General features: G+C 35.4%; 3 protein-coding genes across 4 annotated transcripts; 1 reads left to right on the forward strand and 2 right to left on the reverse strand.

Moving 5' to 3' along the window:
- The first annotated feature begins 1711 nt into the window (after positions 1-1711).
- Set2 (SET domain containing 2) lies at positions 1712-20070 on the forward strand. Of its 2 annotated transcripts, XM_090110837.1 has the most exons (19): positions 1712-1871; positions 2152-3874; positions 3963-4091; positions 8531-8830; positions 9235-9325; positions 9688-9843; positions 10204-10424; positions 10826-10980; positions 11470-11594; positions 11779-12110; positions 12425-12578; positions 12930-13342; positions 13797-13911; positions 15678-15822; positions 16726-16839; positions 17329-17432; positions 17728-17901; positions 18187-18417; positions 19832-20070. In XM_090110837.1, exons 2-19 carry the CDS (start codon positions 2166-2168, stop codon positions 19988-19990), a joined length of 4827 nt encoding a protein of 1608 aa, XP_089966963.1. In that variant the 5' UTR covers positions 1712-1871; positions 2152-2165; the 3' UTR covers positions 19991-20070. The 2 variants fall into 2 exon arrangements, with proteins under 2 accessions (XP_089966963.1, XP_089966955.1); XM_090110829.1 differs by lacking the exon at positions 19832-20070 and having other exon boundaries at positions 18187-18781.
- Positions 20071-22334: 2264 nt separating this feature from the next.
- On the reverse strand, positions 22335-23754 carry LOC149910155 (uncharacterized). Its single transcript, XM_090107406.1, has 5 exons — positions 23691-23754; positions 23498-23563; positions 23142-23234; positions 22758-22994; positions 22335-22454 (listed from the first exon to the last, which is right to left on the reverse strand). The coding sequence occupies exons 1-5, from the start codon at positions 23748-23750 to the stop codon at positions 22350-22352; spliced, it is 561 nt and encodes a 186-aa protein (XP_089963532.1). The 5' UTR covers positions 23751-23754; the 3' UTR covers positions 22335-22349.
- Positions 23755-24689: 935 nt separating this feature from the next.
- Positions 24690-26384, reverse strand: LOC149910156 (outer dynein arm-docking complex subunit 4-like). The gene is made up of 3 exons (XM_090107416.1): positions 25893-26384; positions 25297-25557; positions 24690-25053 (listed from the first exon to the last, which is right to left on the reverse strand). Exons 1-3 carry the CDS (start codon positions 26382-26384, stop codon positions 24799-24801), a joined length of 1008 nt encoding a protein of 335 aa, XP_089963542.1. The 3' UTR covers positions 24690-24798.
- Positions 26385-26936: the final 552 nt, after the last annotated feature.

A 26936-nucleotide genomic window follows, 5' to 3' on the forward strand; every position in this document is an offset into this window, starting at 1 on the left:
AATTACAAATGTTAAGATAAATAATAAGTCTAAGAGCATTTTAATTTTGTTTATATAGGTATACATAGATCAGTATTAAAATTAAACTAGGAAATTTAGTTTGTAGCAGTCTTGTAGCAGTATAAATACGAATATAAATGTATCGCGTTTGTGTTTATTAAGTGAATAAATATTGAAAATTTCATTTAATTTAACGCAAAAAAATGTTAATCTACATATTATATAATATCACAGCTTATATATTAAAAAGGGTTTTTCCTGGGTTTTTCAAGGGTTTTTCGGTTTTTCATTTCAATGTCATCAGTCATGTCAACATGTGAAGTATAGTACGACATAAAAGAGATGAAATTAATTATTTTGGAACTAATTCGTTTTTCATTACCTGGTAACCCTGAATTGGCAATGTAGCTGTCAAGTTGAATAAAAATTTGTTGTTTTTTTCGTGAAGTGGAGAATTATTGAGATAAAATTGTTATTTAGAACAAGAAATTTAAATAAAAAAGGAGACATCATGAAAAAGGTTAAACGTAGCGGTGTCCGTGATGTGGTGTATAAAGTTTTTATTCGGTGTTTGTCCGAATTTCAAGCTGGAAATTTATTGACTGATTTGGAAAACGTTTACAAACGTACAGCAGAATATACCGGTGAGATTCCATTTATTTTTGCTCAGTACTACGTAAAATAGAATATTCCATTAGTAACGAGTGTTTAATGTATGTATGTATGGCGATTATTACGTTTTCGCAAATTAATTTGAGGTTATTTGTATGTAAACAAAAACTAGTTTTTATAGTGCGACCAGCACAATTTGAGTCAAGAAGTTATATCCAATCCAACCAGCCTCAAATAAAGTACCTAGTTTAGATTTTACTACATAGTATAGTGATAACTGTTTTCATACAGCTATCTATCTATTAATCAATCAAACCATAAGAAAAAAAATCATATTTACTGTACATCATATTTACAGATACTGAAGATGCCCCGTACCCTCTTGCCAGTACTTCGAAACAGAGTGATGATCAGTCCTTTGAAGGAGTAGAATATTTAGATTTTGATGAATTATATTAATGTACAAAATTTATCTACAAAAAAAATAAAAATATGTGGTTTTCAAATCGCCTTGTTTTTTTCTACCCGACGGACCCAGAAAGAGGGTAATGTGTTTGAGCTGCATGTATGCTTGTTTGTTTGTATGTTTGATTCTATGTGCGCCTCTGCAGTCTAAACACTTGACCGATTTTTATAAAATAACTAATTCCAAATACATTTAAGTAAAATTTGACCTAGGTAGGTCAATTAAAATACTAATGTATTTTTGTCTTAAATTACACTATTGCTACACTGAAACAATTATAACGGTTTAAATCGCGGTATTTATTTTAGATTATATTATATACATTTTTGGATTTTTATTCTATAGTATCAAGATCGCTTGCGTCGCAGTATCAGTGTTGCTATATGAGCGACGGTGGCGCCCTCATTTATTTTCATCTCTTTTGTGTCGCACTGTATGTATGAACCCATGGTATGAACAAAGTATTTTGGAAAACAAATATTTATTACTTTTTATCAATCAATGAGCTTAGTAAATCTATCAAATGAAAATAAATATTTGGAACAACAATAATTTTAGTAATTATTGTAATATAATTCATGTAATTTGTAAAATGTAAATTGTACTTATTCTGTGGTAAATTGCAACGGGTAACATTAAATGATGGATACTAAAAAAAGTTATGGATTGTAAAAATGAAGTATTTATTAAAATATTATTAAATTTATCACAATTGTGACAGAATTTTATACATTTTACCACGTTTTTAGGTTCCAAATAAGACTAGAATACTTTTGTGGTACATAGAGTTATGGTATGTATTAATGCTTTATTAGCACAATTTTGTCAAGGGACTCGATTGGCGATTTAGACCGGTGGTTACGCTGTAATAGCTGTAACAAATAAAACATTGGGCGTGTGTTTGAGCATATTATCAAACAAACAAATTACACTATTTTTAAATAGTTTTTTTTGTTTTGTTAAGATAGCAACAACAAAATGCCATTGTCAAAATCTAAATAAGGAGGTCACTGTTAACGTGATCTGGTGTACATGTTTCTTTCACGCTTTTCATATATCTGTTAATTTTATAGGTTGATTGCCAAAAATGGCTAAGAAAAGGAGACCAGCTACAAACGTTGCCTCACGTCGATCTGCCCGACGCGGGAAACAGGCCGCACAGAACACTTTGACCGAAGGCGAATCATCCTCGACGGCTGAAACTGTCTCTACAGCACCAGCAACCGAAGAACCGCCCCCTCCTACGGGTAGTAATACAGATTCTGCAGAATCAGAAATACAAACACAATCCTCCTCAGAAAAAACAGTGAAACCATCCACTGAAACAGTACCTACAATAGTTTTACACAAGAAATTTGGCAAATATCGTTGTTTATTTAACAACGATGATACATTTACAAAGAAGTATGACCTAGGTAGTGATAGCGAAACAAACAGCAGCGTTGAAATAAGAGTTGTAGATCCTAGTGTAAGTTCAGAATCTGATTCGAATGCTGCAGTGGATACACAATCTGATACTAATAGTGGTGCATGTCCTAGTCCCTTAAATATTCCAGATAGAGCATTACACAGCTTAAATTCTCGAGATGTCTCGCCTCTACCATCTATTGAGAGTTTGGATATACCATTGCCAGTTGAGGAATATCCAGAAAATGATAATAATCCTAAAGATGCAAACCCAAAAGCTGACAACACGGAAAATCCCAATGAAAATGTTACTGAAAATCTAGATATCCAGGAACAAGAACAAAATGTAACTGAATATATCCAAAATGATCAACCAAGTCTTGAGCAGATGCAATCGTTAAATGAACATCTTTATGGAGATGATGAGGAAGTTATTACCATAGTTCAAATTGTGGAAGATGATAATCAAGAAGCATATTACAACATTAATATTGAAAGCCCAAAAGATCAGAGTACTGAAGAGAAAAATGAAAAAGAGGACACCCAATTTCAGAAGGATTTTGAAAATCTAAACCTTGCTCAACCATTATCAGAGCCCTACTCACCAATGGATTGTTCAGATAGTACTGAGAATCAAACTCCACCTTGCAGCACACCTGATTTACAGTTTCCCAAGGAGAATACAGAAGTATTACCGAGACCAGATGCTAGTTTGACGCCAAGTTCAACTATATCTGATGATAGTAATTCATCAAGAGCCACAGATCAAGTTCAGGCCAATTCTTATGATTCTTCAGAGTCATCTCCGTCCGGTGTGCGAAGGTCAAGTAGAATTAAAACAATTAGTACACTGAAACAAAAGACAAAAGGCTATGGTTTAGTGAAAACACCTCTCAAAAAAGCTTTGATCACACAGACCAAGTTGAAACTAGAGGAAATGGGTTCAGAAAGCCAAGACAAGTCATCAGATGTTAATAATCAGACAAATTCAAGTAATCCTTCAACTTTTCCAGTACCATCTGAAATGCCTGTAAAGGTGAAGTCTAGGTGGCGGAGATCGAGCGAATTAGAAATGGGAGCAAATTCCCCTGCAATATCTCCACTAGCCAGCCCAAGCTTACCACGTTTACCCCCTGTAGACGAAAATCAAAAGCCACTAGATGATGAAAAATGTACAGTAACACTTAGTAAAGAGGCATATGATAAAATTATTGAAGAAAGAATGAATCAATATCAGCATTTAGAGGAAAATGAGTATTTGTGTGAGCGAATGATAAGTAGGGATACAAAGAAAATGATTTGTGACTGTTTTATGACCAAAGAGGAGCTCGAGCGCGGTGAACTTGCTTGTGGAGAAGACTGTTTGAATAGACTACTTATGATTGAATGGTATATCCTTTTTATATGAAATATCTAGTTCTAATTATTAATAAAATATTAATTGTCTTATTATTTACTCAATTATTTTGTTTTGCAGTAATTCAAGATGTCCAGTAGGAGATAGATGTACAAATAGAAGGTTCCAAAAGAGGCAAAATGGACCACTTAAAGTATTTTATGCAGATAAAAAGGGCTGTGGTGTTGAGGCCAGTGCAGACATTCCATCGTAAGTTCTTGTTAAATTACATTTCAATTAACTAATATAGTTTATGCTTATTAATGCAATTGCCAAACTAACATGTTAGAAAAATTAATGCTACTTATGTTCAATCTTATATTACTCTCATTAAGCCCATGCATTTGATAAAATATGGCATTGCGAATGTTTAAACATTAAATTCAAAGTATTTTATAATAATAACATGAGTTATTATTTATTAATTTCTTCATTAACTTCATAGAAAACTTCAAAATATAACAGGCTTTAGGATTTTTTGCTATGAGTAATAGTCAGCTCATGTAATATTTCATATACCAATTAATTTGATAATAAGAAACACAAACAGCACACAGCATATTTTTTTTATAATAAGCTTTATTCCTATGGCAATTAACACAACTATTTTAGCTAATTTTAAATTATAAAATAAATATCGCATTTTAGTACAGCTATATTTTGCATAGCATCATGTATTAACATTAAATTTGTTATATTCACTTTTAGAGATAGCTTATAATATGTTTTGAAGCAGATTTTTTCTCAATAGTTAATATAGACAAAATCTGTGTTGAAATAATATAAAACACATATAGTCCGGGATACATCGCCCATTTTTGCAAGTGATTACTATCAAGCTAATTTTTCGTGAGTAGCTTTATTTTGATGAGATGCGCAATAATTTCATGTACGAAACTCTCGATTGTGGTAGCTACCAGAGGAAACAAGGATAAAATATTTTGATTTAATGGTTCTCAAATATTAATTACTAACTGAATGTTTTTTTTTGTTCAATCTCAAGATAATTATCTAAATTATTCGAAAAAATATTTGTCCTACAAAATCTATGGTTTGATCAAAGAGTCCCCCTTTCCAATGTGTATCGATAACGAAGTCATCATAAATGATTACTAACCAGCAGATTTTTTTATTTTCACTTATTTAATACTTTTGTAATTCAACAGACATATTGTCCTACAAATTGCGTAATAAATATTTGAGAACCGTCAAATCAAAAATTTTTATCCTTGTTACCTCTGTAAGCTACCACAATCGAGAGTTTCGTACATGAAATTATTGGTCATCTCATCAAAATAAAGCTACTCACGAAAAATTAGCTTGATAGTAATCACTTGCAAAAATGGGCGATGTATCCCGGACTAATATACTTTGTCTTTAAGGGCTTGGTCTAGTAGTGCAAACAAATGCATCCTGTCATCCTATATGTAAATAATACAAATGTACTAAGGGAAAGTTGCTCCACTTAATTTTTAAAAATTTAATCATTCGTATGCATAATTTAATATTCGTAATAAGTACCAAAAATGACAATTTGAAACAATTTTCGTGAAAATTACACCGGGTGATTTTTTTTTTATCAGTACACAAAATTTGCAAATACTTTCTATTGATATCTTCAACTTCATGTTTATATAACTGATCAACTTTTACAAAGAAATTTGGACGAAATATAAAAAAAAATGAGCTTTCCATACAAAATGCACTATACATTTTTTTCGACCTAAGTTTCTTAGTGAAAGTTGTTCAGTTTAACTAATAAAACGGATAAACAAATTTTGTATATAATAAAAAAAATGTAATGTTTGTGTTAAAAAATTATAAAATAGAAAAATAATGAAAACAAAAGATAATTATTTCTGACTAGCTTCCGCCCGCGACTCCGTCCGCGCGGATGTCAGTCTTCGCGTCTTCTACAGATTTATTATATTATGTGTAATATATAGATTTATATTGATAAACCTAATAAATCTTTTGCTAGCATTCTGATACTTTATCGGTTGCACTGGATTTATCTCTTTTTTTTTCAATCGCTTGAATGATATAGGATGGGTCCTTGATGGGCATCGAATGCTGAAGTCTCGAATCAATCAATTCTGACAGTAGGCAATTTATGTAAAATCTTGATAATGGTCCATCATTTTATTTTGCCTAAACGTTACATACTTTTTTATAGCAACCTCGCAGAACAAGATAGCTAACATCATAAGTAACAACATTTGTTCTACGACTTTTGATAATTTGTTAGATTTTATTTTCATACAAAAATAAATATTCATTAAAATTTTCCGTTTGAATATTATAAACTCTACGCCTCCCAAAAATTACGTAAACAAAAAGCGAACGAGAGGGGGAAGGGGCCGTCGCTTCGTCCATTCGATAATGAATAGAACATAGACTTACAAATGTTAGGAGAGTACAATAAAAGTTTAAAAAATCATTTAAAAATAATTTATTGCGTTATGCCAAAAGTCGTAGAACAAATGTTGTTACTCATGATGTTAGCTATCTTGTCCTGCGAGGTTGCTGGTGTTTTACAAGTAACCCTGTATATTCTATTTTTAACGAATTATTCACTCCAGTCCAAACAGCAAATAAGCAGACTTCTGCTTCTGCAACGTTTAGTTGTCCCTGAATTTAGAAAAAATAGTCATGATTCTTATCTATGACAAAAGTGTTATTTTTTGCATTGTATTTCAAATATTAAATTTTTTTTTAACCGCATCTTCCGCATTCATGTCTTTTGCCGGAATTAGACATTTAACTTCTACTAGTCCCATTTTCCCTTTTTGATATATGGGAGTGTATAAAGTAAATTTTTTAGATATTTCTCGTTATACTTTTAAAAAGTTATTATCGTCATTTTGCTCATTAGGTAAAGTAATTTCGATATCAGTTTTAAGTTTTTTGATACCTGCAATAATAACGTCATAATCGCCTGCACATACTTATCGATTACACCCTGTATACAATCCACCATCCTCATTCATAATGTTTTCCTGTCCTCCTCTCCTTTACGCTGTTCACCGATACATTTGAAATGAGTAAATCTGCTACCACTGAAGGATGTTTCATTGTGATCAGCAAATTTTCACCACTGTTGTCGATTATTTGTTTTTCATTTTTAATCAGCAATTGGGAATCATCAGTTTTGTTTTTTGCAGATTGGTGATGTACCCTAACAATACGTCGAAAAGGGAAAGCATCAACGAATTATCGTTTTCGTCCTCTTTTTTTATTCTTCGCGTCTCTGTTACTTCTGTTTGTTTAGTTCTCAACACCCACTGAATTTTCTATGTTATTGTGATCTTCCATTACATCTGAGTTTTGATGATGTGATGATAATCCATTCGTTTTAATATTGGTACTTAGAGTTGGTAGACTAAACTAGAAATGGCGGACTAAATTTGTCAGCGCGTCTGTAAGATCAGAATATAAAACCAACATCCTGTATTTAAGTTACAAAATTAATAATCAAACAACATGCCGCTACGTTGAAAATGACTAGAAGAAAAAATTAAAACACCTCGGATCAATTTTGGAGTAAACAAATCATTTTCCCCGTATGGGGATTTCCCCGGATGAACTTGGGAAGTTCAAGTTCTCAATACAAGTTTATATTATATTTCGTATTTCTCAAACGAAAAATAAACATTTTTGGAACTTCAAAAAAATTATATTATAAGAAAATTTATGAGCTTACTTTAGTTTTAAAGAAATATACATCCCTTTACTGACACCCCGTAAAATAAAGAAATTGTTGCCAATCACCTTTGCAATCTATTTGGTTTCATTAACTTTATGTTCGAAGATAATTTTTTTCTAGTAGTTACACGCGTATTTTTTTCGTTTATTTTCCATATCGAAATCAAATGTTTAAAAATACGAATATTTGCACAAAACTAAGATAAAAATAATCAATTAACAAAAATATTAAATTTAATGAAGTAGAGCAACTTTCACTTCGGTATGAAGGAAAATCGAGCGTAGAGCACACGTCAGAACGCTCCGGCCCAAGGAGCGCGACTAAAGAAATTCGCTAGGATTTTTCCTAATTATTTTAAATATTTTTTTAATATTTAAAGAATTATCAAAATTAAAAAAAAAAAAAATTTAAAGGATTAATACTCATTGGTCTTCAACCAACTCGAATAAATTAATGGAAAAAATAACTTCTAGCAGTATTTATCAATAGATTTTGTAAGGCAAAAAATGGGAAATTTAATGAATTTATAACGTTCTAATTAAGAAAATCATAAGTTTTTCGGCAATTGAATTCAGCAGTTTTTAATAACGACTATATAAGGATAATAATGCGCTGATCAGATTGTGTAAATTGTAATCGGTTGCAACGTAGTGAGTGCACAAACTTAGCTCGAAATGTCTTTGGGGGAAAGAGACTTATCTTGAAGGCCTGATTAAGGTAACATAAAGTAACTTTATAAATGTGAAAAAATTCACGCGCATTGCGTATATAACACTAATTGATAAACAAGAAAAAAAAATTCAGTTTATCATTTCATTAGCCGGGAAAAAATTGTCAAATAACTTGTTGAAAACGCAATTTTGCTAGACTGCAGCCTTAAAGGAACAGCTTCATTAAATAGGATTATAACCTGTTTATAATTATAATTTTTCAATGTTTTTAGGGGTGAATTTCTTATGGAATATGTTGGAGAAGTGCTTGACTATGAGCAGTTCTACAAACGCGCCCAAACTTACTCAGATGAGAACAATCTACACCACTACTTCATGTCGTTGAAAGGAGACACAGTTATCGACGCGACGTTAAAAGGCAATATATCGAGATTCATCAACCATTCCTGCGATCCAAATGCCGAAACTCAAAAGTGGACGGTTAATGGTGAATTGAGGATAGGTTTCTTCAGTAAAAGAGATATTGCAGTGGGCGAGGAAATTACGTTTGATTATCAGTTTCAGAGATTTGGGTAAGCATTTTGTATTTGATTGGAAATTATTTTATTCGTTTTTGTTTGTGATATTTACTGTTTAGTGCTCAAAATTACATGTGGAAATAATTACTAAAACAATAATGGATTTTGGTACATTTTTGTTATACACAGATTTTGATATTTTTTTATAATGTTCATGTTAAAAAAAAGTTGATCTATAGGTGAAATGTTCATCTTTACATGTAAAGTTATTGAATTAAAAATTAATTCGGAGACATATAAAAGTATGTATCACCATTTAAAAAAAATATGTTTTTCTGTACTCATGGGAACAGCCAGTATTAAAATGCAGTTTAAAACTAATTGATTTACCACTAAATCGTTTTAATTGAATACACGGTACACGGCGTAATTTATAACGTAAAATTGTTTACATGCAGCAAGGTGGCGCAGCGTTGCTACTGCGGCGCGGATAACTGTCGCGGCTGGATCGGGGCGGAGCCCGACTCGGAGGACGAGGATTATGAGGAGGTTCGTTTATTTTTCTCATTAATGTAGTTCTGCTTTCAATTGTGTTTTCAATGTGGGTAGGGTGATTATGCAGTATTTGATGAACAAAAATATTTGAAAAAAGACAATATTTTAAATCGCTTAGTAATAAGTTAACATTAATATATTACTTTTTAAACAATGAACATATCTTTTATGTGGTTTAGTTTTTATATTTACTTTAGAAAGGAGTTAGATTGCCTTTAGAAAATACTGTTATGTAAATTATTTATTGCTATTTAATTAATGATAAACTGATAATGATGCAGAAAATATTCTTAAAAAAAATCAGAAACCTTATTTGACATTATAGTAAACAATAATTATAAATTTAACATTCATAGGAGGAAGATGTATCGACTTCCAAATCAGGCACGGCCGAATCTGAAGAGTCCCAAGCGACGGAATCTAACGCGGAGACACCGCGGGCGCGTGTGCGGAGACCCCGAAGAGAGAGGAAATACAAGCCCAAAGCTCCCGACTTGGTGCAAGATGCTGATGTGAGTTTTGAAATTTAAAGCAATTGTTATTTGCTTGATACATTGAAGAACAATTTATCGTTTTATTATTTGAAGATAGTATCAATATGCCTGTTTAAATATTTATAATAAAAATATTTGCAGCATATTTAAATTAGAAAATACATAATTTATTATATTTACAATCTTTAAAATTCTCACATTATGTTTATTCATTTGGTTAGTTATAGCTGCATGCTGCATATTATAGCTGCATGCAGCATGCTGTTTTTTAAAATGTTGATTTAGCATATCTAACCAATTTGCAAATTGATATCAATAAAAACAGATCGAATGAATGAATGAACGAATGAAAATTTTAATTATCATAACAATCTACAGATCGAAGAGGACCTCGAGGCGCTCAGCCGCACGGGCGTCAAGAACCAGTGCCACACGCTCCGCCTGTCCCGCACGGTGGTGCGCGCGAAGACGCGGCGCGCGCAGGCGGCGCTGCTGCGGCTGCTGCGCGACGCGGACCTGCCGTGCCGCCGGCTGTTCCTCGACTACCGCGGGCTGCGGCTGCTGGCGCCCTGGTGCGCGGACGCGCCGCTCGACTTCAAGTGAGTGATGAGCTGTTTGAGTGAACGATTTGTTGTTGGTCTGTGGATAGGCCATGCTGCGGCTCCCGCGTACGGTGGTGCCGTGCGTAGACAGCGTTACTGCTCAACTGAGTAGATGATTTTGACGTGATAACGTTTTTAAAATCGTTTTAGTCGGGTGACATGTTCAGAAACTTGTGTCACACCAAAACCTCACGAGCGCGATCGCAGATATAACGAGAGAGAGACGGACCGATCTCCCGTCTCATCTCGAGCGCTGCCTCCAATAAGACGTTATCACGTAAACATCTCGATCGTAAACCTATGTACTTTACAAATAACCAATTTTTTTATATCAATCTTATGTGTCAATTGAAATCTTAAAATAAGTATACAATCAATAACACAAAATTCTCTTACAGGCTAGAAATGCTGCAAACAGTCGACAGACTACCGATACCGAACAAAACAATGGTGCAAGAGACGCGTTTCTTCACCATCATAGAAAGGTGGCTTAGCTCCTCGGAAGTGCCGCCGGAACCGCCGGAACCGCCTGTGTTCATTGATGAGGCTACAGGTATGTATTATTATAATTATTAGCCTTTGTTCAGACTTTACACATGTATGTAATTATATATATGCTCGGTTTGATCAATTTTTGCGTGTCCGTTTGCCAGTTGGCAAAGGCCTCCAATCTCTTACATTCGGGTCTCACTATGGCCACTCTACCCCAAGTTGTACCCGCTACCTGTCTGATGTCGACATCCCATCTTTTTTGGGGTCTCCCTCTCTTTCTCTTTCCTTCTCTTGGGTATGTATAGTAAATGATTTATTTAAATATACATCTTATTGCCGTGTTTTTAAAGTGGAATTTTGATTCTTATTATTAAGCATTGATTTTGTTAGTATGTCTACATATTATACTTGATTTTGTTCCATAAAATAGCATTGTATTTTCGTGTACAAGTTGTTACTTGAATGTAGTGATTGCCACTTGGTCTTTGTTATGATCATTTTAAATCCGTATATTATGAAACTTGTGTATTATACGTTTTATTTTTTATAGGGTTACCAGTAGAATTAGCGAATAGGCCTGCCTCGGATCCTGATAAAATTAAGGAAAATGCAGCAATACTCGAGAAAGTCAAGGATCTGTCAACACAGCTGCTAGAACGATGGTCCAGTTTAAAAGTGAGTCATTTGTATCTATTAGTTAATTATTATTTATATGATTACAGTTTTCTTATTACTTATATTTCTAAAACTTATTTCATAAACACAGGATTGAATGATTCTTATAATTATTGAAGTATAATTTTTTTGCGGTTCTAAACTGAATTTGTCTGTAATAAACTTTTTATTTTTTCATTTATAGGAAGTGTTCAAAATTCCCAAGAAAGAGCGTATACAACAAATGAAAGAGCACGAGCGTCAAGCGAATGTCGAGAGACGCGCCGCTGACTCCAGCGGGTCTCGTGACCGTGACCGCGACCGTGAACGGGATCGTGACCGTGACCGCGACCGTGATAGAGATCGTGACCGTGACCGTGAAAGAGAAAGGGACAGAGAGCGGGAACGCGAGCGCGATAAGGAGCGGGAAAGAGATAGATATAGAGAGCGGGATCGTGACCGTGACAGGGATAGAGATAGAGATGACAGGGATAGGAGGAAAAGGAGGAGCAGTCCGGAGGGCAGGCGGAGTATAAGGCATGTATTATGCAGTTTTAGTTGCTCAAACAATTTTCAAAAAAGTTGTTATAAACTATTGTGACTAGCAAACAACCAATAAGTAAGATAGTGGCATTTTTTTAGCTGTAAATATTATTAAGATAAAGTAATTTTATATTGGTTGTAATTCTATCCTCTGAATTCTATCCTGTATGTATTCTATCCTCTATTTTTAAGAAATTTTGCTATTTGCCAAAACAACTGATGCATCACTATCTCAACTTGTTAACTAAATTATCCTATAGCTATTATAATACCAAAATATTAAATAGTTTTTCATACAAATCGCACAGGCTATCAGACCGCGTACTAGCCGCAGTTCCGCCAATGAGCAAAGAAGAAAGGCGTCGTGCGTTCGCCGAAGCAGCGGCCGCTGCTGATGAAAGTCGAAGGCAAAGAGAGACGCAGCAGTTTGTGCCGTTCTGGCCGCAGGACTCTTTTGCACAGGTATGTTTAACTTTTGCAGTGAAACTTCTTTAGAGTAAAATTACAAGGTCGCTTCATGGCATTACCGTCACGTTATGGAGTAAAGCGACGATTTTGGTATGATGACCAGACCAGACCAGGCCAGACCAGAGAAGTTTCACTTATGACAACCAGAGAAGTTTCACTACTGACACGTGTTCTCGGCACCAACGCTCTTTTTTAATTTTATTTGTTTTACAAGGAATACAGCAAAACAAATTGTGTAGCAGGTTTTGAGTTTATCCTTTACAATGTTTTGTAATAATTGCAAACACATAAAATCATTTCTATTTTCTCTTTATAATATTTGCTTAAAACAATTCATTCTGGCAGATGTTCCCGCAAGGAATTTTACCTGGCCAGCGGAATATGATGCCCAACGGACCTAATATGCTACCAAACGGACCGAATATGATGCCAAACGGTCCAAACATGATGCCAAACGGTCCAAACATGATGCCAAACGGTCCAAACATGATGCCAAACGGTCCAAACATGTTGCCAAACGCGCCAAACATGCCAAACATGATGGGTGGTCCGCCGAATATGTTACCACGACCACAGAACATGATGGGTGGACCACAGAACATGATGGGAGGTCCAAATTTAATGATGCCGGCTATGATGCCCGGCATGATGCCAGCGGATGTGCCGCCAGAGTGGATTGGACCTAATGGCGAGTTTCAAGGACCTCCTGGATTCTGCCCTACGTTCCCTGGACAGCCTTTTTGTATGCCGCAGCCTAAGTAAGTTCTTTTTTTTATTGTACTTTTCGTTTACTACATTTTATTTGAAAGAAGAAAGAAAGAAAAAATACATTTATTTCAAAAAGTAAGTAAGTAGTTTTTGTGAAACCAAAGTAGTATTGTAAATATTCAACTAAATTCAACATTCTAATGTTCTCTTTTCGCTCATCACATCCACTCTTAAGAATTAGTTTAAGGTTACAAAATAGTGTTGATTTCTATCGGCTGTCCACATCATTGCTTTTTTTTGTCTCCTATAACACAGGTCATTTCCTAGCATAGGAGACATTGTTCAAAATATCGCAATTAATTGTACCTACGATTTTTTTTTTGAGTTGTATGTAATCATGTGTGTTTTTTTGTTGTCAAATAAAATTTAGTGTTTATTATTTTATGTATTTAAAGCAATTTCTTTGTTTATTTTCGTCTTTCTAACCGTATTTCTTGTCTCCAGTATGATGGGTATGACGGGTTTCGGTGTACCCGGCTTCGTGTTCGGTCAGGGCGCGTTCCCGCCGCCCACTGCACATACACGACCACCACCCCCTAGACTGCCCACCGCTAGTGAAGTAAGTTTGTCTAAAACTTAACTAATCATATACTTACTTACTTACTTACTATCTGGCGCAGTGATCCCAAAGTGGGTCTTGGCCTCCGACAACAAAATATTCTTATAAATAAAAAATATAAAGGCAAATTCATGAACCTGTCTAGTACATCAATCTTCATCTTCACAACCAATCCGCATTAACGACGCGGTTGGCGCAGTGGTAAGTATTTGCCTACTGAGCTGACGGTCCCGGGTTCGATCCCCTGTCAGGGCAAATATTTGTGTGATGAACTCAATTATTTGTTCTTGGGTCTGGGTGTTTATCTATATATGTATTTATTAAATATTATATTATATTTATCGTCGCCTAGTACCCACAACACAAGCCTTAATTGAGCTTACTGTGGGACTAGGTCGATTTGTGTAATAATGTCCTATAATATTTATTTATTATTTATTTATGGGAACTATATTTTCTATCACCAAAATTTATATTTGTCATCAAGTTGTATCACCTAATAAATAGATCTATCACCACGAAATATTTTCGTTCTCAGATAAACAAAAATTGTTCCCAGGTATGAATTATCAAATTAATCTTAATACTATTTTAAAGGCGAAAGTTTGTAAGGATGTATAGATGTATAGATGTATGGATGTATGGATGTTTGTTACTCTTTCACGTAAAAACCACTGAACCGATTACAATGAAATTTAGCACACATATAGTGGGTAACTTGGATTAACACATAGGATAGGTTTTATCCCGGAAATCCCACGGGAACGGGAACTATGCGGGTTTTCCTTTGAAAACGCGGGCGAAGCCGCGGGCGGAAATCTAGTGTTAATATATGTGTAAAATAAGAGATCGATAACCAATAAAATTATATTGCATTACATGAATATAAACTTCGTTCTTATAATAACAGTTTTGTTACTTAAATAATAGCTCTGTGCTCAGAATGGTAGATCTGTCACCAAATAAATCGATTATCGATCCCTGACTGCGACTCCTTTTTATTTGATATTTTGTCACCAATACAGTAGTAACATTTTATTTCGTTCAAATATTAAATTAATAGTATTCGTTACCAATTTAATACATCAATTTATAATTTTAATGAAAAAATGACCAAAGGGGCGGAGACAAATTGGCGCGACAAGCTGATTATTCAGTGGTTATTATTTTTAAGAATAAATATTGATTATTTTAACTTTAATTAAGTGTTTTATCTACTATTTTGCTAGCCATAAGCCAGCTTTTTTTAAACCAGCACCGATTGTTCAGTGGTAATTATTTTAAACAATAAATATTGATTATTTTGACTTTAATTGTTTTATTTACTACTATGCTAAAATTTTTATTTAAATATAATTTATACTACCAGTGGAAATTTAGAGCCTTGGGAGTCTAGTTAAGTAGCAGAATCTTTTGGTTGAAACGATGATGACAACCCTAATTTTTTATTTGAACTTAATGCAATTTTCTAGTAACATAATAATATGATTTATTGGTGATCTCTTTAAATTAGTTTGCTTAAATACTTATTAGGACACACCTATTATAATACATATAAAAACATTTATTTGGTACTAGACGTTATATCTCAGGATTTTAGGTGATTTATTGTGAAACTGATTTTGCATTGTTTGGTGACTACATTTTGGTGACAGATCTACTATTTTGAGGACAAACCCTATTATTTAAGAAACACAAAACTAATTAAATTGGTGATAGCTCAAATGATACCCTTTATTTATTAATATATTCAAACACTCCCACAGCCGACCCGAACGGACCCAGACGCGGAAGTAGTACTACCATCAATGTGGCGAAGTGCCCTAGATAATCGTGGACGAAGATACTACTACCATGTGAAATTACGTCAACCGCAGTGGTTACCACCGACCCCACCACCACCCACGCCTGGTGAGATTGGTTTAAGTACAACTTATTTTATTTTATTTTATTTATTTAGGTACATCTACAGATCGCGCATACAACATTCCTTAATAATAAATATAAAGTAAGAATATTCTAATGCTTGATCCTATTATAGATGTACACAGCATTACAAGAAAAATAAAGATAAATGTAGTAAATGAGGATGGTTTATACAACTAAAGTAAATATATTAATTCAATATTGCTTAATTCTAAAACTTCTTTATATTGCTCGTCAGAAGTTTGGTGGTAGTTGAAAAAAAATATTCTACTTACGGAGTATTTGTATTAGCATATTCTTGTAAGTTTATGATTGCATCATCCTATATAATGTTAGAAAAAAAAAGTTTACATGAACAAAAAAAAATATATTTCTTGAGATTTTAAAAATTTGGTCATTGCGGTCAATCGATTATTCAAATACGACATTGTAAAAGGTGGCCCTTCACATTAGTCTTGTTCTTTATTTTAAGTAAGTAGCTTCAAACCCGAATATTATTGCTAAAAAGTTAGCTTTCTGCCCGCAGCTTCGCCCTGGTTGTTAAAACAACAAATTATACACCTACGTCTTGTACCACTCTATCTATATAAATGACCTTGTTTAAAACTATGTAGGTATAGCGTATGTGTATACTGATAAAATAAAATAAATCTTAATATATATAAATCTCGTGTCACAATGTTTGTCCTCAATGGACTCCTAAACCACTTAACCGATTATAATAAAATTCGCACACCATGTGCAGTTCGATCCAACTTAAGAGACTATACCACGGGCGAAGCCGGGGCGGACCGCTAGTTATATATAATATCTGAAGCCGCTGTCTGATAAATAGTGTAAAACGGCGTGTATATTGTTAATTTTAAATCAATTATAATAATTTCACAGACGAGAGTTCATCAGAGGACGAAGTAGAGCCAATGAGTGCGATAGAAACGGCCGTGGTGAGACGAGGGGCTGTCAAGGGCAAGCTGGTGGAAGGTGTTAATGGGATATATGAAGGTATGTTCATAAAATATTTATGTAGAATAACTATAAGGGCCGACTTTTCAATGGTTGGATAAAACTTATCCGTCCAATAAAGTATTACACGATAATATTAAAATGCCACGTAAACTGTCAAATACGGGCAATTAGAATACGTTTTTAAATTTGTAGTTTTAAACATTATTCGACGAATAAGTTATATCCAAGCATTGAAAAATCGGCCCTAAATTGAATAAATTTGTTTACCTTATGAATAAGTCGCCATTCATTCATTTTAACATTACATTAGTATCTTTATAAGCTGGCAGATGTTGAATTTTTTTTAGAGACAAGCTATCATAAATTACTGTCAGGGCCCGAGAATAAATGCTCACGCTCTAAGTAAAAAGTAATTATTTGCACGCTTATAAGAGTATTCAGTTTGCAGTGATCTATTATTAATGTTGTCAAAAGCTCTATATTAACATTCTGAAGTTAATTAACCTTTTTGTTTTTTTTTTGCAGTTATAAAAGCGGATACACAAAACGGTTTGATACCTGACCATGCGTTACTGACGGTGAAACCGAGAAAGCGGCGGCCGGGACTCGTTACTGAAAGGCCGATTAGTGTAAGTATTTCTTTTAATTATTGGTAAAATCTGCTAAAGTCACATTTTTTTGTATGTTGTGTATACTACTTATTTAATAAGGCATCATACAATGACTGGATAGTTAGATTTAATTACATTCCTTCTTTAGTTGATTACCAGAATCAGATTTAGTGGTAATCATGGACACTAAAAAAAATTCTATTAAAAAAAAACACTTTCATCGTCTTCAAATATTTCAACTACACGTTAATAGCAAATAGCAATTCCATAATATATTTTAACTAAAATAATAACAAAATAATTCTACCATCAGCCGCGCACCGAAGAAGACAAGCTAGCCGGTCGTATGGAGGTGAAGAGGTATAAACAGACGAAGGAAAAACTACGGCGTCGACGTGAGAAACTATTACAGAAAGTTCGGCTACTAGCTGCTGCTAAGCAGAGGAAAGGCAAGGAGCTCACGCATAAGGATTTGAAGGAGTTGAAGGTAGGTGGAAATAAAATTGTTTGTTTGTTGAAGTCAATCGCGTATTAAAAAGTCGTCAAAAAAATTCGAGTGGTTTTGTTTAAAATATTAATTGAAATTAACACTTTATTACGTTGAGTAGAAAACTCTGCCTGATTCACGCGTAGGCAGAGTTTAGATTCGGTTAATTTTTGAGCTCTATTGCGACTTGCGAGTCTAGTCTTTCATTCGTGATTTCCAAAAGTTTTAACATGCCATAAACTTGTTGAACCCACGAAACTCATATAACATGTATTGTGCACGCAGTTCGTGGAGCTAGAAGACACGGACACGGACACGGAGGACTCGGACGCGGAGGACAAGCGGCTATCCCCGCCGGCCGCCGCGGACCCGGAGGAGAGCGCGCGCCGCATCAAGGAGCAGTTCCGCAGCAGCATGGCGCGCGTCATGGTGCAGCACCTCAACCCGTACCGGCACTCGGCCGCGCCCGCCGGCCGCATCACCTGCACCGCGGACTTCAAGCACCTCGCGCGCAAGGTGAGCTCCCCACATCCAGGAGCAGTTCCGCAGCAGCATGGCGCGCGTCATGGTGCAGCACCTCAACCCGTACCGGCACTCGGCCGCGCCCGCCGGCCGCATCACCTGCACCGCGGACTTCAAGCACCTCGCGCGCAAGGTGAGCTCCCCACATCCAGGAGCAGTTCCGCAGCAGCATGGCGCGCGTCATGGTGCAGCACCTCAACCCGTACCGGCACTCGGCCGCGCCCGCCGGCCGCATCACCTGCACCGCGGACTTCAAGCACCTCGCGCGCAAGGTGAGCTCCCCACATCCAGGAGCAGTTCCGCAGCAGCATGGCGCGCGTCATGGTGCAGCACCTCAACCCGTACCGGCACTCGGCCGCGCCCGCCGGCCGCATCACCTGCACCGCGGACTTCAAGCACCTCGCGCGCAAGGTGAGCTCCCCACATCCAGGAGCAGTTCCGCAGCAGCATGGCGCGCGTCATGGTGCAGCACCTCAACCCGTACCGGCACTCGGCCGCGCCCGCCGGCCGCATCACCTGCACCGCGGACTTCAAGCACCTCGCGCGCAAGGTGAGCTCCCCACATCCAGGAGCAGTTCCGCAGCAGCATGGCGCGCGTCATGGTGCAGCACCTCAACCCGTACCGGCACTCGGCCGCGCCCGCCGGCCGCATCACCTGCACCGCGGACTTCAAGCACCTCGCGCGCAAGGTGAGCTCCCCACATCCAGGAGCAGTTCCGCAGCAGCATGGCGCGCGTCATGGTGCAGCACCTCAACCCGTACCGGCACTCGGCCGCGCCCGCCGGCCGCATCACCTGCACCGCGGACTTCAAGCACCTCGCGCGCAAGGTGAGCTCCCCACATCCAGGAGCAGTTCCGCAGCAGCATGGCGCGCGTCATGGTGCAGCACCTCAACCCGTACCGGCACTCGGCCGCGCCCGCCGGCCGCATCACCTGCACCGCGGACTTCAAGCACCTCGCGCGCAAGGTGATAAGAATAATATCAATTTATAAGGCACACCAAATTACCACCACCACAGAAAAAAAAGCAATATCAAAATGCACTCTTAAACGCTATATAAATAACAAGGATAATAATATGAGTAAAACGCAGTACACGCAGCAATCGGCATGTCGAAAGTTATAGTGAACGCATAGTTCTATAATATTATGTTCGTCAAGATAAACGCAGTACTCAACCGAAATTTTAACGCAGAGTGAACGCAAGATACCACAAAACTAAGTTAGTGAGTTACAGGTGACGCACTCTCGTTGTGAGCATAGTTGCGCCGAGAGATAGTTTTGTGAACTGAAATGAAACTTGATTTTTTCATATTTTAACATTTTTTTTATATTTTTGTCAACGAATTACATGACATAGAAATGAATCAGAAATTATTTTCATTAAAAATAATTTATTTCCTTACAGCTTACACACTTCGTGATGTTAAAAGAGTTAAAGCACTGTCGCACTGTCGAAGAACTTGTAGTAACGGACTCTGTACGTTCCAAGGCGAAAATGTTCGTCAAGAAGTACATGGCCAAGTTCGGGCCGGTTTACAAGAGGCCGCCCGAAGAGGCCGACTAGCACAGGCTTAACATTCTGAAGTGACAGTGCGGGGGCGAACTGAGGAAGTTGGCGCTAGGTGGCGCTGCTAAGAATGTTTAAATCATATTTCGAATTTTTTCGAACGTGATTCACATTCTGCGCTGAGCTGTGGTACAGGACGGACGTGGCTTTAAGCTTGTTAGCAATGTGTAAATATACGAGTCTAAAATAACGCGAAATTTTTGATTTTTTTTTCCGCTACTTAAAATAATCATATCGAGCTTATAACGTTTATTTCTGATACATCAAAGTGCTAGCAGTTTTTCGTAAGGAAATTTACAATTTGGTTGCTGTTTTTTTATGTTTCTGTCCTCTCATACCTTTAGCTCTGGTGCCAAAAAACTTCCTCATAAAGAGCCCCCGGATTGAAGACTTTTAAAGTGACGATAATTAGTGTAGTGATATTGACTTTTAAAACTATGACGGTAAAATAAGATGTTATTCGGTGTTTAAGATTTGTAAAAATTAATTACATACGAAATAGACTAAAAAACTGTTTTAGAATATATTGTGAAGTGGTAGCATAGAAATGTGTTCCTTTTTCGATTAAGCATCGGTATAAGTTATTTTAAGTTAAAATTATGAATTGTGAAGGTAAGTGAAAAAGCATGATGTATATGAGATTATGGTTCAGCGTATTTTGGGGATGAAATCTTGTTTAACTTTAAGTATAGATACTAGATATGTTTTAAAATATTTTATACCAGATATTAGAATAAATAATTGAGAATTGTAAATGGTAGAATTCAGCATTCCTCATTTCAATAGTGGTGTTTATGTACAGAACTAATGCGACAAATGCTTTTTTTGGAAATCAATTGGTCTATTTGACTACTAAACTATGAGCTTAATTATTTCAAAATTTTATGTAACTTGGACACTGTTTGGTTTCAATAATATTGGCAAGATAAGATTGACCAACATTTGAAATTGTAATCTGATTAAAATATTTTATGAATCGATATATTTATTCAAATATTATGTATCGATTTTGACAATCGATTAAGTATAAGTAGATTTTAGTTTCAGCTAAGACAATGGTTTTGTAAATATATGAATTAAGTTATTAAAACAAGCCTCATTTTTTATAATTTTTTTGGAAGCTGTGAGAGAATCGAGCAATATTCTAGATTGCGATATAAAAATAAACTATTTATTTTATGTTGATCTCCGCAACTGGGATTTTGAAATATTTTAACTCGAATATGAGATGAATATAAGTTTTAAGTACAGTATTATGTAGGAAAACGATTGTCCAAAGATTTCTCTATGGATTCTATAGTGCATTGTGTGTCTTAGATAAATCTAATGCTCGTTCATTCAACAAACATATTCACTACCTACGTAAATATTTTATAAAATATTGTATTTCTCTAGAATAATATGTATACCTCCATATATATTGACCAATCGGCGATCCAATAATTTGGGCATCGCTTATTGGTCCTTTTGTTCTCATTTTGAAACATAATAATATGAAAACATTTATTACAGATTTTTTTTATTTAAAATGAAGAAAACCAATGTAATTATACTATGTATGTGTTAATACAAAACTTTATCGCATATTTAAGAAAAATTATGATATGTGTCTGTGCCTGGCATGAGTTCGAAAGCATTGAAAAAGTTTTTACACATTAATTGGGTTTTAGTAAAAAAATCAAGAGTCAATTGTATATATTATTGTATTGAAGTACACATTCGCTAGATTTCGAATTTTAAAAAGCACATCGACTTTATGGTGTATTATTTAATTCGTTTTTAGGTATATCTTGCAATCATTATGTCGATATCCTGGGTTACCATGATATCTTAAAGCAGGATTATTTCAGTGTGGAAAAATGGCAGAGCTGTATAGATCGGAATTATTACTACTTAAGTACATCATAGTACAGTACAATTCAAACTTAATGGCGGCTCGGAACATCTTACGATCCGATGCGCAGAAAACAATTTCAGATATTAGCGGGACGTTAAGGGACCTGTGCGCACCCGCACTCGCACCTGCACCTAACTTCCGAACCGCCATTAAGTTTGAATCGAACTGTACCCTACTTTTTAAGTCATCAAGGAATGTATGTATTGTGTCGCTCTGATGTGAATTCTGATCGCTTATTCAAGAGCAGTTTTGTATAAAATAGTACTATTTAAGTGAGCCATGTAAATACTGTATATAAAGATGTGATTGTCGGTTTGTTTATAAAGTGACTATTTTTCTTGTAAGTTTAGGCGATGCTCGGCGTAATGTGGAACTGAAAAGCCGTATGAACAATAAAAAGTTATTTCTTTTAATAAATCTTTGTTTTATTTTACACAAGTGCAGTATAAACAAGGTGGTTTATTTAGGCTGATTGTTGGAACTTGATTGGAGCATGGATTGACAGGCTTTGGCGCTTTCAGACATTTTTTTACATTCATCTGTCTGCTTCCATTTTTCGCATCCCTGAAATAAACAAGAGAAAAATTATTTAGAAAATCAGTTGAGATTTGTTCATATTTGACTCGTAACTACTGAAAAGATATTCACAAAACTTTAAATACAGCGCAAGGAATATTGAATACGTTTTATTCGAATAATTATCTTTAATTCCGTAATATAATACGGTCGAATTGTTTTATTAGAAATCTAGTACTTTGATGACTTATGCCCTAAGCTTATGCCCTGATTAAAGAGTTAAAAGTAGGTCTCACACAGATGGAATCTAGAAAATATGTTTATTAAGTTGGTATTAAATAAAGAACTCACTAAAACAGTGTTTGTATAAATACAAATGTAGAAGTTACTCGCAGGGCAACTCTCCTCGCTGTTGTCGTAATCATTATATTTCCCATTCAAACATAACGAACCCACTCTATGTATAAGCCTTATCTGCTCTGGGTATTCATCAGCTAGACTTTTCAAATAGTTCTTGCTAGCATCCTCGTCTATTATACCTTCTTTCATGATGCCAATCCTGTTTAAAACGCAGCTGTAATCGTCGCACTGAAAACGAAAATATAAATCAGTTCATTATTTTTATTTCTAGTCTAATTCCTCTTTTATTATTGGAATAACACAGGTAGGTACATATAATTATTATATTTTTGTAGTTTAGTCAATGGTGAATAAATAAAATTTGATATTCCTTACAGTAAGGTCCACAGAATCCTTTTTTACACAGTCTTCTAAAGCTTCGTCAATTGATTTGAATACTTCGAACGATTCACAACAATCGTCTTCATTCTGAAATAGCATTAATGAATTAACAAAATCATAAAAAAATATCCAAACGCACTATAACAGTATTTAAGAACATAGTTAGGTAGTTACCTACCTACATATTTTGTGAACCGATTTAAATAAAAGAGGTTTTCAATTCGCCTTCAAGTTTACTCTCATTCTAGATAGGTAGCCAGGTAGGTATAAAATTGTGATTTGTTTTTGATACTTAACTATACTTACGTAAGTTCAACTTTTTAGAAAAATATTGAGAAATTACTACTTACCTCATCACTAAATAAGTCTACGCATGGTTGTAGTTCATCAAGATGTTTTACATCACTTGCAAACACCTAAAAAATCAGAAAAAAAACAATTAATTAACAGTTAACTAACTATACTTAGTACTAGGAAATAAAATATAGGCAGGCTTTTGTTTTTTAAATGCTATTAAAAATCACTTGTTGTTGCCTTACTTACCTGTAAATGAATGTTAAAAGCAAATGTCAGAACAAAAAATAAATTGAGATAATGGACCATTTTCGCGTTAGCACAGGACAGTTATTCAAAGGCTTTGTTTACATTGGACATTTTATATAAAATCCAACAAAAGAGGAAATAATCATGATGAGATTGCCGCATAATTACGATAATCCTTCTGGTGAAGATAATTCATTGACACATTACGATTATGTTGCGACCTTCCACTTTTATGTGAAATCAGATTGCAGAAGATAAGAATTAACACTAAACGATTTCTGGTTATTTCAACGATGGAAATGTGAAAATTTGTTAAACGATCTAGGTATATTTTTTTTACTAAGACCTCTTTTCATCTAGGTTCAATCATCAGAAGTTCTCAAACTTTCTCATCTCGTAAACCACTTTATTTTTGTAGTTAGGTGAACCCCTACCTACCTATCCTACTCTCAAATAGATATTAAAAAATAACATTAGAAGTTTTGCACTTGAGCATGAAAAAAATGCTTATATTTATCTATTAATATCAACGAGTCCTTCGAGTGTCTCGAAGACGTAATAAAAAAAAATTATGGCTGCGCCTGCAAGGTATGACAGAAAATTATTGTAATACTAGGTACCTAATTATTGTATGTACATAATATGTTGTACATCCATTATCATACGTAGTTACTCCCTGTACATTCATTTAAAATCACCTTCATAGAAAAAACTGATACTTTCGGTCGGCAAAATCATTCAATGGAACTGGGATCTTGTATGAGGTATAATTTTATGTTTTATGTTATAAATTTTTCATTTGCGGATAGCTTAACCATGGTTAATCAAATTAAGATCTAGGTACGGATTTTGGCACTGTGAGAACAGAAAAAAAAATTATTTATAACAAATACTTTATTTTCTTAAACATTATCAAGCTTCTATGCTTAAAACTTATTATTATAACTGATTGAATTGAACTGACCCAATCTATTTATAAAAAAGTGTAGGTAATTGCGAATCATAATAACATTAATTTCAATGTGAATCTAAATTAATATTGCACTAAATAATACACTAAAAACTAGATGTACATATTTATGATCTTAAAATTAATTAAAAAATATTTTTAGTGTCTTTTCGCTGTTTGCTGTTGGCGCCAAAACTCTTCTCTATTTTCCAAAAAGCGTATTGCTTCTTCGGCTTGTTTCATAACAACCTGATTTTTCTTGTCTGCTATAGCCAAATCTGGGTTTTTAAGAAGGTTTTCTAAGTATATTTTGTCAGACATTAATTGCCCCAAAACTGGACGGGATTTTGAACTGGTGCGCTTCCCTCCTTTTTTCACTTGCTTCACTGATCCTATTGTATTTTCAATGGCTTCCTGAAACCAAAATAAATATAAAATTATTTCAGATATTTTGTCCATCATTGATATTAAATTCCTTAAAAAGTTGTAGTTAGGGATAAAATTTGCATAATGCATAATAATAATATGGCAAAACAGTTCTGATCATGCGCGGATTATAATTAATATGTTTATACAACATTTTTACGAGCACTTTTCAAAAGATTTTCTATCGATAAGGCTTTTTAAACTGTTGATTGCTATATTCTGAGGTAATACCTGAGCTTTTTGCACTCCAAGCCTGAATTCGCTTAAATCAGGGCGCGCCCGCAGTCCCCTGTGATAATGCACCAAACTCATTTCAAACTCCCCGCAATAGTACAGAGCTTCAGCTTTCTGAAGCAATGCCTTTGCGTGCTTTGGGTCGAGTTTTAGTGCCGTTTCTGCATCTTCCAGTGCACGTCGAGGTTCGCCAAGAAGTAAGTAGCATTTACTTCGGGATACGTATGCAGCTTTTTCTTCAGGAGCTAACTCTATTGCCTGAAAAAATAAATTAATAGTTATTCTAATATATAAAAATGAATCGCAAAATGTGTTGTAAGCGCGACACTCCATAACTCGAGAACGGCTGAACCGATTTCGATAATTCTTTTTTTATTATATTCCTTGAAGTACGAGGATGGTTCTTATGTAGAGAAAACGTAAACATGTACCACGGGCGAAGCCGGGGCGGACCGCTAGTTATTCTAATATAACTGAGTTGCTGTGTAAATATATGTTTCTGTGTTATCTGTGGTTACAGATTGCCGTTTATGTGTGTATTGAATTATGTTTTTCATTATCTGTCGTATTGCATGTTATGCTGAAATTAATACCTTATCAACAAACATTAAAGCCGTACGATATCTCTCTCTCATCATTTCGGCGCGTGCAAGAGCTAAGAGTGTGCCGGCGTCAGCCTCAGCTGGAATATGCAATGCACTACTCCTCTCCGCTTTGTCTTTGATGTTGAGAGACAACTTTATGTCTTTAGAACCCATAACCACCGCCGCAGCACGATCCTTGTCGGTATAAAGTTCCTCCTGGCGAATACGTCTTTCCCGCTTTGGCTTACGACGGAACTTTTTCTTCTGGGGCTTAAGAGATTCCTTTCTATCTGCAGATTGTTTATCATCTTCGCCAAATGAATCAATCTTCTCAGGAACAGCAGACGGTGGAGCTCTTTTGCTGATTGACGCTTTCGGTATGGGAATCTCTTCATCGTCATCCCCTACGCCGATTCGTACAAAACTTTGTAGAAATTCAGCGTCCTTAGTTGGTCCAAGTATGGATCGTACTTGGGCTTTGGCGTTATCTTCGCTTTCCATAGTTTTAGACGATAGCGTAAGTTAGGAATTCCTTGTGTGGTTATGTAACATGTAGGTGTGTGAAGAGGCATCGATTTCGACGCCCGAGCTGTGGTCGCCATGGTGACTGAATGTGTTTTCGCACTCTCTTATAGCCTTCCCACTCGACAGTTATGTAGCAAATTTCCTGGTGTGTAAACGTCTGGGTCTGTTGACGAATTTGCTGCATGATGCTTTAAATTTTAATAATAAAACTAATGCTTCTTTCTTATATACATAAACAATTATAGTTTAGTTGGTAGGTATACCTACTATATATTAAGATATGGACAGTCTGAGTAGTGGGCTGTGGGGGTCGTACATTAGGTACTTGGAGTCAATTGGCCTGGGGCCTGTATTTGTAAACACATCTCTGCTCAAAAAAATAATCACATGGGCCACAACGCCATTATCCAACAGTCACATTTTATTAGCGTACCTAATAAATATAGTAGAGGATATCCATTAAGATCTATATTCAACCGTCTATTTATCAGAAAAATTAAATGAATATAATAAAATATGTTTGAGAAC

This window comes from Colias eurytheme, chromosome 2 (genome assembly GCF_061535395.1).
Source record: "Colias eurytheme isolate Ceu_HAF_F1 chromosome 2, ilColEury1 Martin Lab GWU primary, whole genome shotgun sequence".
NCBI lineage: Eukaryota > Metazoa > Arthropoda > Insecta > Lepidoptera > Pieridae > Colias > Colias eurytheme.

Bases quoted from the DNA above. Each gene is read 5' to 3' on its own strand.
- Set2 (XM_090110829.1), top strand. From the start codon at position 2,166: ATGGCTAAGAAAAGGAGACCAGCTACAAACGTTGCCTCACGTCGATCT. The intron at 15,823-16,725 runs GTGAGATTGGTT...ATAATTTCACAG, and splicing joins CCCACCACCACCCACGCCTG to ACGAGAGTTCATCAGAGGAC. The intron at 17,433-17,727 runs GTAAGTATTTCT...TTCTACCATCAG, and splicing joins TTACTGAAAGGCCGATTAGT to CCGCGCACCGAAGAAGACAA.
- LOC149910155 (XM_090107406.1), bottom strand. From the start codon at position 23,750: ATGGTCCATTATCTCAATTTATTTTTTGTTCTGACATTTGCTTTTAAC. The intron at 23,564-23,690 runs GTAAGTAAGGCA...CTGATTTTTTAG, and splicing joins CTTTTAACATTCATTTACAG to GTGTTTGCAAGTGATGTAAA. The intron at 22,455-22,757 runs GTGAGTTCTTTA...TGTTTATTTCAG, and splicing joins TTTATACAAACACTGTTTTA to GGATGCGAAAAATGGAAGCA.
- LOC149910156 (XM_090107416.1), bottom strand. From the start codon at position 26,384: ATGGAAAGCGAAGATAACGCCAAAGCCCAAGTACGATCCATACTTGGA. The intron at 25,558-25,892 runs GTATTAATTTCA...TTATTTTTTCAG, and splicing joins CTTTAATGTTTGTTGATAAG to GCAATAGAGTTAGCTCCTGA. The intron at 25,054-25,296 runs GTATTACCTCAG...TTTTGGTTTCAG, and splicing joins TTGGAGTGCAAAAAGCTCAG to GAAGCCATTGAAAATACAAT.